Source organism: Ammodytes marinus, assembly GCF_949987685.1.
Source record: "Ammodytes marinus genome assembly, chromosome: 9".
Taxonomy (NCBI): domain Eukaryota; kingdom Metazoa; phylum Chordata; class Actinopteri; order Uranoscopiformes; family Ammodytidae; genus Ammodytes; species Ammodytes marinus.
In genome coordinates, this window is record NC_137213.1 from 17,600,634 (window position 1) to 17,619,091 (window position 18,458).

Below are 18,458 nucleotides of genomic sequence, written 5' to 3' on the forward strand. Positions count from 1 at the left end.
TTTCCAGCCAGGTGTCTGAAAAGTCACCACCTGCAACTCAGTGCTCCACACATATTTTAGAAAAAAAAAATCTATTTAGCTTTCACTCAAACAGTTTTGTAATGACTTCTTTTCAGACAGATGAGCAGACAATAAGCTCCACCTGTCAGCCTCCAGCTAATTATCTCTGCAGGGCTGCCACGCAATTGACTCCTAACGATGAGAGGAGGAGTTCTTAGCAAACTACACCTAATCCATCATGTATAAAGCCTGCTCTGAGCCATAGCTGATATCATTGCAGTTTTGGCCAGTGTGTAGTTACTCATACCATGATGGAGCTTATCAAGTGTCTGTTTGGTGTTTCTGTGGTGGTTCTTGTCTTGGTTTGTAATGTCACTACCCAGAGTCACTGGAAAATGCCGCCGCAGGAACACCAACCTTCTGATTTGAAGGTTCCTCCACCTGTGGCTCCCTTTGATAAATGCCAGGTAGAGGACAGTGAGAAGATCCAGTGTGGGACTCCAGATATCACTGTTGAGCAGTGTGAAAACATAAACTGCTGCTTTAATGGGCGGCTGTGCTACTATGGGAAAGCAGGTATCTGTGCTCGTGTGGTTTTTAGTGCTGCTTAATACCAATGTTTTCATGTTGAGTGTACAATATCAAGTACTAAAACAGAGAAATCATCAATCAATTATTTTTTTCTCCCCCAGTGACTGTGCAGTGTACCAGGGATGGCCAGTTTGTGGTGGTTGTGGCGCGAGACGCCACTGTGCCCCACATAGATGTGGATTCAGTCAGCCTACTGGAAACAAACAACCCTTCCTGTAACCCTGTTCACTTCACTGCTGCTTTTGCAATCTATCAGTTTCCTGTGACTGCATGTGGCACTACAATCCAGGTGGGTATTTGCTTTAGCTTATATGTGAGAACTTGAACATGCTAGAAATACCAACTAATAAAGATGTAAACCTGAACTTGGCAGCTTCTCACACTCAACAGACTGTTTGCCTCATAAATGCCATGAACAATTTTCCAATGTTGATCAACCCATGATTTTGAGCACTCAAATATTTTTTTTGTTTTTTAATGCAGGAGGAAGTTGGTCTCGTTGTATACGAGAACCACATGTCTTCCTCATATGAAGTGGGAGTCGGACCCAGAGGATCAATCACCAGGGACAGCCATTTTGAGTGAGTGTGTAAAAAGAATCACTCATTGCTTTTGTGACCCACTGAGGTTTTCTGAGATGTAAAGTCTTCTGCTCTCTCCCCAACAGGTTATTGTTCCAGTGTAGGTATTCTGGCACAGCAGTGGAGGCTCTCATCATGGAGGTGAATTCTGTTCCTCCACCTGTGCCGGTCGCAGCTGCAGGACCCCTCAGAGTGGAGCTCAGACTGGGCAACGGACGGTGTCATTCGAAGGGATGTGTTGAGGGTGAGTGGCCTAAGAGCCAAATGATGACTGTTTGGATATTTTACTAAAACTGCACTATTGATTTCAGCGGAAGCGGCATATAGCTCCTTCTACACTCGGGCAGACTACCCAGTCACTAAAGTGCTGAGGGAACCGGTCTATGCTGAGGTCTACATCGTGGGGAGGTCTGATCCAAACCTTGTCCTTAACCTGGAGCACTGCTGGGCCACTTCCACCACCAATCCTCAAAGCCTTCCACAATGGGACCTTCTGGTTGAAGGGTATATAAATTCCAAAATACTTGATTGTGTAATTCAAGTTTTGTATTTTGTTAAAGGTGCACTCTTGTCTTTAGGTGTCCTTACCATGATGACCATTACTTGACATCAGTGGTGTCTGTGGAGGCCTCCTCTGGACTTAATTTCCCATCACACCACAAACGTTTCATCGTTAAAATGTTTACTTTTGTGGATCAAGCCACCTATACTAGTCGGAAGGATACGGTAAAGTTATTCCCTGTTCCCCAGTCCCTGAAGTGAAATGTATTGTATCTTTATAGCTTCCTTAACCAAATGTGAACTTGCAAACACTTTCAGGTCTTCTTCCACTGTGCTACTTCAGTGTGTTATCCTAGTAGCACAAACACTTGTGCACAGCCTTGCCACCGGCAACGTGAGTAGCTCCCTAATTGTAAAATAATTGCAACAACAAATTAAATTGGTCTGTAAATTACTTGCAAATCATGCAGTGAGTGTCAAGCCACAGCAGCCAGCTCAAAGTTGGTGCACGTTCCCTGGCCTTGCTTTACATAAATTCCACAGTGCAAATACATTTTATATTCGAATGTTGAAATTGATTTATGGGTTAAAAATCTGTATCAACAAATTCCCTGAATTATTAGGAAAGTTGGCTCGTGCATAACATTGGGTGACACTTAAGCCAGAGCCTGTCTGTTTTTGCTTGAAAAATTACAGAACTGAGAATATAGTTCTGTCGGATCTTAAACTTAATTTTTAAGGTGACTGATGCACTTTTCATCTCTTGCAGGAAGAGCTGCAGCAGCATTGGGGAAAGCTTCAAGTCAGACAGCTCTAGTCTCAAGCGGAGAGGTGATCCTGACCAAGCAGAATACTACATCCGAAAACAAAGAATCGAGATGACCAGTGGCAGCCATATGTGGCTGTGACTTTTAATAAAAGGTTGCCTAAACTCTCGTACTCGCAGCCTGGTCATTTCTGAATTGCCATTTGAAGATCACTTGGTCATTTTTTCTTTCTGAGGCAGATTTTTGTGCAGTGTGGTTACGCAACCCTTCCTCCTGTGCTGAATCACAAGGTTGCATTGCAACCAGTACTCTGCTGCAGGTCTTTACTTCACTGACAATGTGACAATAGTACAGCTATAACAACTTTAAAGTATTGTGTACACCGTACACACTACTTTAAAGTTGTTATAGCAGAGTCATGCTAGTTTTGACTAGAAGCGCAGATTACAGTGCCGGTGTATGCCCGACCATCATCCAAACCTTAGATTTACCTCAACCACTGACCTTAGATTTACCTCAACCACTGATCTCAGGCTAATTTGAAGTCCCTTTAGCTTTCTGTGTATGCTACAACTCTTCCCCTGCTCAGTGCACCACCTCCCCTTTGTCCCACTCTCCTCCACAACCTCTCCTCATTGAGATGGGGATCACGACTCCTCCAGACTCTCTACTCGCATGAACAAGCTGTGCAGGGGGAAAGCAGTGTAGCTGTACAGGTTCAGTCTGACTGATGAGCAAAGGGGAACTGTGCTGTCAAGAATGCTCCTCTCCCTCCACTATACAACACATTCAGATGGCAATGCTGCCTCATCTATAAATCACACAACAAAATCCCAGAGGATTCAGCTAATGTGTCGGCTGACGATTGCTAACAGCAGCAGCTGAGTGAATGTGTAAACAAGTTTTGCTGTTTTAAAAATGCTTTCAATTTAAGCAAGCTGGTTGATGTAGAGCCGACAGTTGGCGTGGGTTGCATGCAAAGTATGGGGGGAAAGCCAATACCATTCATCCAAAACTATCATATTTAACAAATTGTTTGTCCCAAAAAATATTTCAGGGTCTTAAATTCTATAAACTATAGGGGAATGAAATTCTAATTTTGCCTATGTCTGCATTTCTTTTGACTATTTGTTTCAAGTGGATTCAGATGGGTATTAAAGCTGCATTAAAAAGAAAACTTAGTATTCCAGCGTTGTGGGGCTTTTAATGCAAAAATATAACCTTCACACCAGTGGTGTGCACAATGTCAAGACTCATCAAAGCATTTAAAGATGCAACAAGACATATTGGGCCGGTTTCACAGACAGGGCCTAGATTAAGCCAGGAGTAGGCCTTAATGTGGACTAGTTAAACTGGGATGTTTAAATCACTTTCATGGATATGGCTTAAGTTTGTCTTAGTCTGAGACTATGAAGTCCTAGAGTAAGGTAAGTAAGCCTGATTGTAAACACCTGCCCATGAGCACATGCTGCTGGTCCAACAGTTATCATAAAAACCCGGAGTGGAGCAGAAACACCTTTGCTTGTGAGAAAAAACAATGGCAGAGGCTAAAAAAATTCCGTCAATGAACTTTAATGAATTTGAAAAAAATCTCTTAAAAAAAATAGTTTGAAACCATCCGGTTATTGAATCTAAAAGCCAGTTGGGCCGCAATTTGCAACAAATTCAATACTAATTATTAAAATGTTACTAAGAACAATACACCATCTTCAGGTTATCTTCATTATTATCAGTATTTCACATCTTTCTCATTTATAATTGACATATTTAATGATATCTGCACTGATAGACTGTAGAAAAACCCGAATCTCGCTTTAAAGAAGAGCTTGCTACAACCCTTCAACAAAGGACAAAAAAGATGACGTTGCATGAAAGTTAGCCCGAGAATTCCATGAACAGAAAATGCAATATCTGAAGGAAGTATGACATGAAAAAGAAAATTCTACAGGTGGAATTGGACATGAAGTTGGAAGAGAGAGCTATGATTCAAACAAGATACAGTACTGAGACAATTGTGATTACAGTGAAGATATAAGTAGAAAATAAAAGGTGTTCATGTTGTGTTTTGTTATTTTGTTATTCATGTGTGTCAGTATTTTAAATCACAACAACCACATTTGAAAACAGAATTGTTTTAGACACTCATTTTATTATGCTAAATACATCTTCAATTTAAATGCATCCATCTAATAAGCTCAAGCAAAGTTGTTATTTTCAGTGCATTTTCCATATTGAAAGCGGTCTCGAAATGTAAATTCATCAAATAAATGTTTTGGATAAGACCTATCCACAAGTACTCTTCTGGCTGGCCTCTGCAGTGGGAGTTGGTCTTCATTTAGATATTCCAAATAGTCCATGCTCTCTCACAAACACCACTAAACTGAAGTTAAACCTGCCTCTTTGGAGGATTAATTTAAGCAAAAATGTTGACCTAGAGTAGCTCTAGTTGTCCGTCTTGCAATTGGCTTTGTTTAATCCAGAATAGCTTTAATCTAGGACTATGTTAAACTGAGTCTGTGCAAGTAGCTTTGAATTAATCCAGCTCAAACAGGCATTTTAGTCTCGGACTAGGCTTAAACCTTGTCTGTGAAACCGGCCCATTGATTTTTAAAGATTATTTGGCATTTTGCCTTTATTGGACAGCGACAGTTTAGAGACAGGAAACAAGGGAAAGAGGAACACAGCTCCGCTTCCAGAACGGAACAGTGACTCTCGAGGTGGAAAACTGACACTTTTCTGATTTGAATCAATCACTTAAAGTGGCTACGAGTAACATTTAAATATCTTTTAAACAGCCTCATGTTTCCTCTGATAATCATAAATTACCTTTAACAGCAAACGAGACCATCAGTGCAAAGAAAGACGTTTTTAAATAGTTTTTATTACTGCTTTTGGTCTGGTCGCACACCCAGTCCGATTTTCGGTTCGCTCGTGCAGGCTCTATGGTCACATATCCATATTGGTCGCAGATTTCAGTGTGGCGCAGCAACGTGATTTGAGAAGCCTATCCCTCCAGGTGAGGGAAGGGGAGCGGGAGCCTTGTTTGAGACAGTTATTTGTCGTCATAATGACTGATAACGGGGCTGAACCATCAAAGAACAAAATTAAAATGCAATGAAGAAAAGCTAAAAGGGAGAGTGATATAGGCTACGGGGGGACAAGGGCATTGCCAAGCAACGTGTATACAATTTCACGAGAGTGAAACTAGACTGCAGTGTTTACTCCTAAATGAATGAGCGGTTGGTACTAACACACAGTTTGCTTTGCTTCACCATCATCAGATAACCATTATCTGAAATAGTCATTATTTACATCAACAACACAAACACATTACCTCATCGTGATCCATACTAACTGCCGTCTCTCGTTCATTCGCTTTCTGTGAGGACACGTCTTTCAGCTCCGTGAGAGAGAGTACTTAGGTGACACTGCTGCATCTACTCATTGCAATCAGGTGTGTGTGGCAGTGACTGGCATTAGTTGATGCAGTGTCAAAACCACTGTCACGGAGCCGAAAAGAGTCCTCACACTTTCAACACACGGACATGCACTATATTGCGCCCTTCTCAGTTCACACTCGCACGCCTGTCACGCGCTAGTAAACAGCTTTGCGACAGCGGGCGTCGTAAAAATACTACCGCTTTTGTCCAAAGAGGACGCCAACGTGCCATCTTACTCGTAGTGGCTTTAATTTCTGTTAAAAGATTTGTCGTCATTGACTATTGGAAAAAAAAGCCACCGCACAGAATCTGAAAACCCCCAAATGACGATAGTTCACAGGGCAGTTCCATTATTTCTTCATCAAAAGAGAATCATTATGGCTGTGTTACCTATTCCTTAGCTAAATGACCAACGTTGGTCACCTCAAATGCTTGACCAAGTAAGGAATGCATGGAGGAACGTTTTTCCTGCTTTGGGTAACTGGTCTATGTTTTAAGATCACTACACTGGGAACTCAAAGTATATTAACAGCTACACTGAAATACAACTTGTCTACTGAGTCTTGTGTGTTGGCACACAAACCCACCACCAGCACCACAAGCACCCACTGGAAGAATAATCTAGGCCTGTTGGTGTTTCTTTCTTTGGCCTGTGTGAAAGCAATCACTGCCATCTGGAGCATGGCCCCCTTGGAGAGCAGCAGGTGGGACCCAACGGTTAAATGAACTGTTATCTGTTAACAGTTTACCTCCCATGGGACTAACCTCTGTATCTACATTATTCAGTTTACCTCCCACATGACAACCCTCTTAACCAGTTCAACTCCTGCCTCCCACAGGTTCATATTTCCGTTGACCGCGATGTCCGCAGAGAGAAGTGTTCCAGAATGGTGGAAAGTGGTTTTGCAAGAAAATAAACTGTTTATATGTTAAATTAATTTATTGCTGTCCAAATTTGAATGAACCGGCCCAAACTCATCAAATTCTCTACTTCTAATTTAATTCTATTTGACGTTGAAGTTGAGGAGGGCTGGCCAACAGAAGCTATCATGGCTGACTGTGATAGACTGAGTCACCTGTCAATCAACAATGATTCACATCGTAGTTCCCATTAACATTTCCTTATTTGAACAATACTTCTTCAAATAAATAAATGCCTGTAAAAAAACTATTCAGGATCAAACAATGCTGAAACACAGCCTGAGAATCTTTTACACTGGAGTTGGTGCTGTTTCTATTCAGTCTGAATAATATACGAGGAAACGACTATCTCACTTGAGAATACAGCAAATAAACATTAATAACGTGAATTCAGTCAGGTGGGCAAACTTACAAAGGCCTTAAAAATATAATTTCCCCATGTTGCAAAGCAATTTACAGGTATGTGATATAAAGAGAGACATACCATTTTTACTGTGGCTAGCTGCTACCGAATCTCTTTAGTATCTCAGGGTGTGTAAGGCCAGTGTCTGCAAAAAAATAAGCAGTTCAGCTTTACGAAAATATTGGATTCACAACATTGTTGCATCGGTAAAATAAAACACCTAATATAAAAAAATTTAATTAATTGGGATTATCCAATTAATGACAGACATTCTACAGCAACACGTCTCACTCCTCAGCACTATTTGCTTCACAGGTTCCCCAACCAGATGAAAACTTTCCATTAGCACCGTATGTCCGACCACTTCAACTGATACTGTACATCACTCATTATGCTGCCCTCCTCTAATTCAGACCATGCGCGAGCTGAGCACAGCAGATGAGATAAAAAGTTTGTTATGATCCCAAAAAATTCCCAAGGCTCTACTACAGGATAATGTATTCATTGTGAGTAGAAAGCAAGGACAATGATTTGACACTTGAACATCCAAACTTGTATCCTCTGCCTTTTCATTAATACATATTCATAGGACGATTTTAATCTCGTTTTTTACTGCAGCATATGAGAGTGAAAAGACTTGTCGTTTAACAGAGAAAAATGGATGTTTTAGATCCTTAATCTCCTACACACTGCTGTGGCGGTGTGATTACTTAAACACGCTGTCAGTGTTGTGTATTGATGAAACCAGGGGAATGACAGGACTGAAGCACTCCGGCTAATCTAAGCCCTAAACCCTCTGGGGACAAGACTGGAAATTGAATTAGAGGAGGAAGTGACAAATTTGACTCATCCCATTGTCTACATTTACATTAATATAGGTAGCAGAGGCTGCTCTCTGAATAATTACCTATGAGTCACAAACTTTCAGAAAGTGAAATAAACATGAATGACCTTGATGCTGTTGTGTAGACCTGGGCACATGTGTGAAACCCAGACACACGCACACACTCCGATCATGATCTGATGTTAGTTGAAAGCAGCGCTAAGGATAGGGGAGGGTTAGAGGGAGGGGGGGTCAAAAAGACTGAAGGATCCAGCTGAGAGTGACGTCTTGGTTGGTTGGTTTGCGTACATCATGACACTCATCTACAGAAATAACATTTGACATTGGCAGATTTATAAGGAGAACAGGGTTAAAATGAGAGACACACTAAGAGGCTTTGTTTCCTTAACATAAATATCGGTCGGGCCCTACTTCAGTTATGAAATGATTTAGCTGTTTGCTTTAGGTGTCATGCATCTTTTTTACAACAATTTAGTTTACAATGATTCTGATTCCCAAAAATATGTACCGTGTATTGGCAGGTGTGCAGCTTGCTCTTATTTTGTGCGCAATGTAATTAGACTTCTACACAGATATAAGGCAATGAGGCCCAATGAATCAAGAAAAAAGTAATACAGATTTTTCAATAATTAGAATAATAGTGGAAACCCGATGTGACAGCTATAGACACAGTCAATTAATGATTTAAATCGTATAATTTGCAATGATACAGGATTAACTACCAATCAGTATAAAGTAGTTAAAATTGCATCCACATCAGCCAATTACAGCTTTCAAATACTGCTAACATGTTTATGGATTTATGTAAAAGATGTCGATACTTCTTCCACCGATGTTTCCTTCACAATAATACTTTGTCTTCTTCTTATTATTCTGATGGGTTCTTACAACAGTGTATGTGTAAATTGTGTTATCTAAATGGCCATCTTTAAGTTGAGTACTTTAGTTTGTGAACACTGTAGGGGAGAACGGGGTAAGTAGGCACACTTTTTACTCTAGTGAGAATTGCTCATCACCAAAACATCTGTCAATAGCCATTCCTACATTAAATTGAAGCTTAAGGTGTTGGCTAGAAATGTGTGTCTCTCTTTTTTTCCAACTTATTGTAATGAAGAAGTAATTTACCATCAAAGACACTCTGACACATTGTGACAACCAACCCCATCAAGGGGTCGGTTGTCACACACTATAAGGGTTGTTTGTCACAATGTTATCTTAATGGGAAAAATCTTAAAAAGAAGGCAAGGAGGCAGAACCAAATTTGAATGTTTAATTGCATTGTCAAGTTGACAAATAGGCCTACATAACGTTCTGTAGCCTTGGCAGCTGGTCTAGTTTGGGATGCACTGGGTTGTTTTGATTTTGTTGCCCTTTTTTCTTTTGCTTGCTAGCTGCCTTTTCCTGCTCTATTCTTTCCTTATCTGGGGTGTCAGTGAGGATACAGCTTGACAATTTATTTCGTTATTGGGTTCCTTTTCTGGCTGCAGCCTTGAGATAACATGTGACAACCAACCCCCCAAAAAATTTGACGACCAACCCCAACTTGAATTTCTTGCTAGCATCAAGGCCAACAACCATCTGACAACTAATTAGCTTGCTAACCACAATCTAAACTATAGTTTACCCTTCACACTTTCTGAGGGTAACAAGTGTTTTGTTATAAACCCATTGCGTAAAAGCCTAGAAGAAAAATACTGAGAAGCAAAATATTTTGAATTTGACATGAAAAACACAAAACATCCTCTCACCTGAAATGCAGCTGTCTTCCTCCAAGGAAGTCTATGTATGTGACCTCTGATCCCAATTCTGGACCTTTTTTATATCAACATTTCAGAGCTAGCACGCTCTGGTGGCGAGATATAACGAATGTGACATCCAACCCATGTGACAAATTACCCCGTTCTCCCCTAGTACAATGAACATCGTGGTTAATTTTTACAGTCAAATGAATTGAGAATTATTTCTGTCTGCAGTTCTCTGCAGTGGCCCGTTCAATGGTGTGCAGGTAACAGCACTTTTTGGTGACAGGATCTGAAATGGACTCAAGCCAGCGTCTGTGTGTGAGATCGTACAGAATGCTGACTATGAGGAACTAGACCCCCCTGAAGAGACAGCACTTTTGTGGGTATGTGACCCTCTGTGTGTGTGTGTGTGTGTGTGTGTGTGTGTGTGTGTGTGTGTGTGTGTGTGTGTGTGTGTGTGTGTGTGTGTGTCTGTGTGTGTGTGTGTGTGTGTGTGTGTGTGTGTGTGTGTGTGTGTGTGTGTGTGTGTGTGTGTGTGTGTGTGTGTGTGTGTCTGTGTGTCTGTGTGTCTGTGTGTGTGTGTATGTGTGCAGGGGAAACAGAGGGAGAGAAAGATGCTAAGATACAAAGAGATATGATATGATACGATGGATCAAATTCCATTAATTTCTTCACAAAGCACAAGGAAAGTTCTTTAGATAGATGCACCAATTGGCAAAGACGTGAAGTAACTAAAGCCACATTTCAAAAACCCAGAAATCCTTAAAAACGTGGATTGGAGCAAAAACTGCAAACAGCACTGTTGCATTTACCAACCCAAATGGTAGGTGACATGTTGAGGAAAAAAATATTCCAAACACAAAAGAGAAGAGAAAGGCATCGTACCAATCAAATCATTCTTTCTGAAATGGGCGGGCCAGAGCCCTATGTATGGTGCTCTGGGGCAGACGTAACCGGATGACGACAGTGCACAGCCGAAGCCGTGATAATAAACAGAAATGGCTGTTGGTATGTTGTTCGAGTTTGAGACGGCTTTCGCCTCGGCCCTTTACGATTTGGAAGACGGCACTCAAATCTTTCATAAGTAAGTAAGAGGAACGTTCTGTTTTGCCAACCGACCATGCCAAAAGTTTAATTTAACAGTTAACCCATTGATGACTATGGCAGTCTAGGATGCATGTCCTTAATGCCTGAGGGTTTTCTGAAAAAATAGTACGAATTGTCAAGTCTACCAAAACCTTAATATCTAAGCCTGTGTAGCACATAGAAACATGAAATAAAATACATTTAAAAGTTAAGGTTCACAGGTTTTATTTAAACATGCTCCCTTAGCGCTTACAAACCAACAAATATTTCTAAAAATCGTCAAAATTAGATGAATTAGAAAATTATTAAATATTGTTAATAAATAGATGCAATGTGTTGTGTGATTTTCGTCAGTAGTCTATAGTAGACCTTGATTCTGCGCACCAAACGCCACTAACTGTTCTGTCGCCGACATAGCTGGCGTATTTTTTTTATTATTTTGTTTTATTTATTTATTTATTTTTTTTTTGATTGACATGATTTTCGGCAAACCACACAACTTTTGGGTGGTCAGGTGGTCTTAAAAAAATCAACAAAACCCACCTCATGTGTATTTGAACCAATGACAGTGCATTCTATGCTGGGAATGCCATGAAAATTAGATAAAGTAATAATGCTGCGCGACGCAGCATCAGGCAGGAGAGCCAATGTGGCATCGCGCAGCAGCCGTCATCAATGGGTTAAAGGTGCTGTAAGCGGAATGGTTCTTTTAGCTAACTTCCTGTCAGTTACTGCAGTTAGCAGTCCCCTCGCTCGTCCCTACGTCACCACATTAATGCACTGCGGTCTTCAAGCAGCAAGTTCATCTGTCGCTCTGGCGTGCACCGGCAGTGAGACCATGAGTGAGACGGGTGTCGGTTTGTAGCGTTCTCTCTTGTGATTGGATATTAATTTCGGGATCCCCGAAAAGTTTATTTGACGATTACATGCAGAGCAGCTGACTGAGAGATCGGCTTTATGAAACGCGCACATTATGTAAGTGATCACTGTATTAATAAAGAGCGATTAAACACTTATATTAACACAAATAAACCGCTTACTTCACCTCTAACCTGCTGTTCGCTAAACAAACGGGGCTTAATATGTCACCTTGTTCATTGCTCTGATTGGTCGTAGTGCTATCCAATTGCGTGCAGTGGCATTTGAAATGCACGCGTAGGTGAGTTTAGTTGGAAAGGTCTATTGATCGTGGCCAGACCCTCTATCGTTCTAGATATGGGTCTGGATTTCCAGGCTAATAGTATTTGGTATGTCGACGTTAAAATGATTCAGAGATATTTTGTATTCTTCCTTTAAATTCCTTGGAAGATGGTTCAAAATTAATCGATACCACAATGTCTGCCAATTCTTTGTTTCAGCGACTATAAATAACACTGTGTTCCCTTCTCCTGCAAGACTATGCATATTTTTGAACATGTATTTTTGTTGTAGCAGTTTAAATATGAATCAACTGCAAACATATGGAAATATTTACACAAGCGTGACACTGGGATCTTCTCAGTGGTGTGTCTTTATAGTGCAGCAGGCTGCTCAGTAACAAACACACACACATGCAGCCTTAGCTCTTGTACTGTACATAGAGTACACTTCCTGTGCTGCTGCAGTGCCCTGTGGGAGGTGGTTTTCCTCTACATATGGATCATGACTTTGGTCCCTGCAACAGCTAAATCCTCAAGTGTCCTGCTGCATGGAAGGACACGAACATGATGTCTCTAACATCTGCTCCGACTGAGACCTACCACACGCTTATTTTATGGATTTATGTGTAGGCACGTACCCTCCTACACAAACACACAAACTAAATGCACATACGAAACCTATGGAGCATACTTGCCCACGCTTCTGAAGAAGAGAAAACACATACACACAAACAAACCCTGTGATACATCCAAACCTCCCACACCTCTATAAGAAAAAAGATTTACATGGAAGAGTCAAATACTTTGACACAGTCGCCACAACGCTGGTTCCCTCCATCTCTTTTATTTTCAGTCCCTGACCTGCAACTTTTACCTGCTCCATCCCACCATCCCACAAGACGGCGGAGGAGGCCCAAAGCAATGCACCTGACAGCAGACCCATGGAAGCCAGTGACCCATGCAAAAGGTTGGTGGTTGCTACCCAACTGTCAGTCACTACTGAAGGGATCTGCATCTCAAGAGAATAGCAGCTGATGCTTTAAGTAAAGACTTTCTGCTTTATTCTTGGCTATCTTGCTGGTTATGAATAACTTTTTCATTATTTATTTTACTTTTCCCTTTGGATGATGAGTTCAGGGAGGTTGGTAGGGACTGTGAGACGCTTTCCAAGAAATCAGCTTGCTCCAGTGGCATTCAGCGCTTCCTCACACAATATATGAATGGATACAATTTACATATCAAATAATTGTTGTTACGGTTGAGGGAAATGCAATCATAGCCATTTGGGATGTAATTATATCAATTATTCAGTCGTCAGCTCATTTATATGATACGTTTATGATGCCCAACACGTTTTATCTTAATGGAGTGTCGCAGCAATGCTTACTGATTGTAAAACTCTTGGGACCAACAGGAGCTGTAAATGAAAAGGGTTTATTATTTTGTTCCACTGCCATGCCAAGACACAAGTCGATTAGCTGCTGCTTTCATATAAAAGTGATTGGCATCAATACTGGAGGGAGATGGCATTTTTAGTACAGCAAAGCTGTCAATGAGGAGATGGTATTTATGTTCAGCTTCCTCCTGGACAGATCTCATAATTTTTTCCTCTAATCTGCACCGTGTCATCTGCTCAGTACCGCTACAGCCCTGGTGGTTCTGTATTGCCAAAATGCCAGCAGCCTCATGACTGAAAATCCTCTGAATATTGCTTGAGGCAAACAATAAAACACAGAGAATAATTTTGTCAACATTGGAATCCAATCTTGAATGCCAGCTTGAACAGGAGGAAACTGTGAGCCTTCAATTATCGAATTTAAAAATCAGGCAAATATCCACCTCTGCATGTCAATCAATTTTCAAAAAAGGGAAAAAAATACCTGAGGGATAGTATTTGATGAATACTGCCACGTTGTACCTCAAAGGGTCACCTTTTGCACAATCGCTTGCATGTGTGCACGCACACACACACACACACACACACACACACACACACACACACACACACACACACACACACACACACACACACTCTATCTATTTTTAGGTTATGGACTGGTAGGCCTATGCTCGGAGTGAATGATAGAGTCATTGATCTGATCGTTCTGGTCAGAGAACAGGGAGGAGGTCAGGCAGTGCGTTGCAATCCTTGGAGACTCCAGACTGCCATTTTACATTACTATTGATCTTTTCGCCGAGACACACATAGCACTGCATCGATCTTTACACCAACAAGAGTGGGAGAAGCACCTTTGTAGCACTTGGGCCCAACGCAACTGCAGGGAAGAGGGACCAACTGACCGTCATAAAAAAGAAATAAGAGGAAGAGTAAAGCAGAGTGGCGACTAGTCACAGGCCCGAAGATCAGAAAGGAGGGACACTTTCATCCACTGGTTCGCCTGACTGCCTATATGTCTTTCTTTATGTCCCTTTATCTGAATATAGATATCCCTTTGTAAAGTGCTCCAGGGTATCAATGTCAGTTCTGCAATGACACAAATAGGGAGGGTTGGGGGGGTCTGGTGCATGATGCAATTAATATTCAGAAACACTCCACTTTTGCTTCATAAGTAGGCTCTAGCAAACAAGACGGGCTGAGGGGAAGAAGACACGAGAGGGGCAACAAGGAGGGACAAGATCTGCTGGAGAAATAACAGGAGATAAAGAAGACACAGCGCGTGAGCAAAATATACGAAAGCTGATTGAGCGGAGTGTGGCTGTAATCTTACATTTCAAGGATATTATTAACATCTTAATAATGGCTCATTAGGTCGTAAATAAAGTGATCACAGATAGCCATACATGAATTTCTTCAAGCAGAACAAATGCTTTTACATGGATTTACATGCTTTGATGGAAACTAATTTTATAAGAATTAATAATGAAGGTGGTGGTGATGCAATACCTGTGGATCAAGGTGAATTAATGCAGTGTGTGTGTGTGTGTGTGTGTGTGTGTGTGTGTGTGTGTGTGTGTGTGTGTGTGTGTGTGTGTGTGTGTGTGTGTGTGTGTGTGTGTGTGTGTGGCTGCAACTGGAGGGAAAGCACACGAAGGGCCCCTTAAATCGGACATAAAATACTTTTTCCTCTGCATTTTTTTTTTTTGTAACATACAATCACAACGTTAAATGAAAAGCTGCACTGATGTCCTTATACGGGACGTAGTTGAGCAACCAGCGGCTCTGCCTCCATCCTCAGGCCGACCAGGCTGAGGCACCCCTGAAACCCACTCCCGGCATAGCTTGCTTACCCCGCCCCGACACATGACGGGAAACATCATCTATGACCTTTTGCGAAACTCACCAAAGTTTGCTGATACTGAAGCGTCCGGTTTTCGGCCTTGTCCTTCACCATTGCCGCAATATCCTCATTAAGACACCCAAAATCGAGAAAACCTTCGGAGTGCAATGCGCGCGCTAATTAATCAGCGGAGAAGGATTCGCCTTTCATCACATGTGCTCTGTGTGTAACAGGTGTCTTATCTGCATGATGCAAAGCGATGTCGAGGTGTGTGTGCTCGCGTGTGTATATGAGTGCGTTCCAGATGAGAGTAGCCTATCACTGGCTTTAGTCTCGCAGCGGTGATGGTGTGGTTTGACTGCAAATCACCGCCTCCCTCCTCCACTCTCACTGTGCTGCTCTCTCTCTCCCCTCTCTCTTTCTCTCTCTCTCTGGATTTATTGGACTTGATACGATTTTTTTTGTGCCTTTGCGGAGGTGTGCGCAGGTGCAGGTGTAATAAATGATTGCATGGATTAATGATCGTGTACGTCAGTTTTTTTTTTCTTGCGTGGTGTTTCATAAAGATTCGACTCTGTCCTTTGAGTCATCACTGGATTGACAGTGTGATGAGTAATTCACTAGGATGAGGCTTGTGTTAAGCGGCTATGTCAGTGTCATGAAGAACTCAATATAAATATGCCATTCCTTTGATAAGTGGAGGGAGTATGGTGTCTGGGCAACCATTTGCGCATTTTCGGTTGCCACTATTACATCACTCAAACAGGACGTTCAGGGGGCATTTGTATAAAACAGAAATGACAGAATATGCACAGGTAGTTTTTCTGTGTCTCAATGTAGAATCTAACACATATTCACTCATCTGTATTTCTTTATCAAGCCTATTTATTTGTATACCTTCACAGGGCTGTACGCTTATTTTTTAAAGTGGTAGCACTGGTGCTAGCAAGCAAAAAAAATCAGTAGCACAAAAATAAATTTGGTAGCACACAAAGTATGATCGAAAACTTGCATAACCTTAACCCTTGCATTTCGCTCTAATTACCTTTGAGCATGTCATCTTGGTCTCATTTGAGATTCTCAATTAATATTATTTCCTAGTGTGTGCAGTAATAATTGTAGAAAAATTAATAGGGGTGCACTGATTGCAATTTAGACAAAATAATCTAACCTGCCAATTGCAATTTGGCAGGCTGTCGCACTAGTTAGGGTTGCCACCTTGGATTTAGGAAAAAAAGGGACACTTGAATGTTTGGGGCGGAGGGCTCGGCCATTATTAGGCTACCAGTTCAGACTGACCAGTGTAATGACCTATAATAACCATACACACCTACAGTGCTTTTTACAGTATAGGCTAAATAGGGAGACTGAGGTGGGTGGGGACCCTGGACCTTGTAGGGGGGCCCCGGAAGAAAAAAATGCAACCTTTTAAAGTAAAATTCATCAATCTGGTGCACTTTGAGAATAATATTGCATGCAACCATGCCCAGGGGCCCAAGGGCTCGGGGGGGGGGGCCTAAGCCAGAAATACTGATAGTAACTTTAAATGTTGCATTGTCAAAGAGCTCAGTCACTCATGTCAATAACAGGGTCCAACAAGGAATAGCCTAAATATAAGGAAATAAATCATCATGGCCCCAACTAGGTGACAAATAGAAAAGCAAGTGCAAAACAAAAGCATTATTAGCTCTGTCTAAGGGGCTTCATGAGGGACAGCTAAGCCCCCCACACACAAACAGGAATAAGCTTGCTATGTGTAAATTCTATACTGTTCATGAAAAGTAGCTTTCCACCCTGTATATGTTGCAATGGGCCCCTCCATCATATAACATGAGTCTGCAGACCAATCTACTGTACTGTTTTCACAGTTGCAGAGTAAAGAGTGCCTGTTTAAGAAAAATAATGTTCCTTCTGCAGCTCAAGATTTGATTAAAATGTTCCTCTGCTCTGATGCATTTAACTTTAAAACGGTACAAAGAGTCTGGGCCCATTATCTCATAATCCGTCTATGAACCAACTGGTTTCCACAATCTTTTTTATTTTCGCGGGCAGCATGCACAAGCATTATTTATTAAAAAAAAAAAAAAAAAAAAAAAAAAAAAGTGTGGGGCCCCACACAGGGTCTTGAAACGGGCCCCGAGATCGTTAAGACCGCCCCTGCCCGCCCGCCTCTCCGATGCAATAGCGGGCGCAACAAACTCCTCGGCCCGTGTGAGACGGCCTTAACTACTGAACGAAGGAAGGAAATCAAATGAGGTTTTGGCATTTTCCCCAAAAAACGGGTCACAGCTGGTGAAAAAAAGAGAACAATTCTGGGAAAAACGGGACGGGTGGCAACACTAGCACGAGTGCGATTGGAGTTGTATTCATCATCGCACGTGATCAATTTCAGTAGCAAATGCGATCAAAACTGTCGCACTGTACAGCCCTGCTTCATGATTCCTTCAGTTTCAGTAAAGATAAGTGCCAGATCATGTAACCTGATCATTGGAAGGTAGCCTTTACATAAGTGTTTTCGAGGGAAGTGGCTCCAGTATTTTGTACAATCCATTTAGAATTTCTGGACTTGATTTCAGATCATCTTTCTTAATCTAATGACATTCCTTTATTGTTTTATCCTGTTCTTCTATGTATTGAGGTGTTTCTTAAAGGGGCACTGCATGGTCAACGCAGCAAAAGACAAGTATAGTCCTGAGTGTGAAGTCTTAACATAATTGAAGCTCCAAAAACTGGATCTAATACTTCCAATAATGCAGCAGCTCATTGTATTCATTTACACCCTCTCAGTCTGGTTGATAGGCTATCTAATGTCTTTCAAACACCCCACTTCTTCCCTTTCTTTTTCATGCAGATGTTGAGTGAATTCCTGCCCCCATATTATCGATCAAGTCACTATTCACTGGAGTGAAACGTAACTTTATTTAAATTAATAAATTCTCTGATTTGAAAAATTTGTGGAAGCATTTGTGATGTACACAACTCAAATGTTGTGTCAAGTTGTATTGCAAAATCAATACATATTACACATTTAAAGCCTCAAAACCAAACTCAAGGTTGTCTTCTCAGACTTTGAAAAGCTCCTTCCCGAGCCTCAGAAGACATACAACTCGTTCCAGAGGATGAATAAATGTGTTTAACATTCTTATCATATGTTGATGAACCAGAGTAACACTAACTCTCCTAACAAGGTTTTTTTTATTTTTA

The 18,458-nt window shown here is 41.3% G+C and overlaps 2 protein-coding genes across 2 annotated transcripts in view; one reads left to right on the plus strand and one right to left on the minus strand.

The window, feature by feature from the left end:
• Window positions 1-15,368, minus strand: part of clcn2a (chloride channel, voltage-sensitive 2a) — a gene marked incomplete at both ends in the record, with an annotated part of 40,148 nt that extends 24,780 nt beyond the window's left edge. The window contains one exon of the mRNA XM_080034357.1: window positions 15,318-15,368. Coding sequence (XP_079890483.1) covers window positions 15,318-15,368 — 51 coding nt within the window. The remainder of the gene's footprint in view (window positions 1-15,317) is intronic.
• On the plus strand, window positions 312-3,119 carry LOC307256038 (zona pellucida sperm-binding protein 4-like; the record flags this gene model as incomplete). The annotated part of the gene is made up of 9 exons (XM_080034904.1): window positions 312-576; window positions 693-880; window positions 1,075-1,172; window positions 1,259-1,416; window positions 1,484-1,676; window positions 1,751-1,898; window positions 1,992-2,067; window positions 2,443-2,504; window positions 3,030-3,119. 9 exons carry the CDS (start codon window positions 312-314, stop codon window positions 3,117-3,119), a joined length of 1,278 nt encoding a protein of 425 aa, XP_079891030.1.
• Window positions 15,369-18,458: the final 3,090 nt, after the last annotated feature.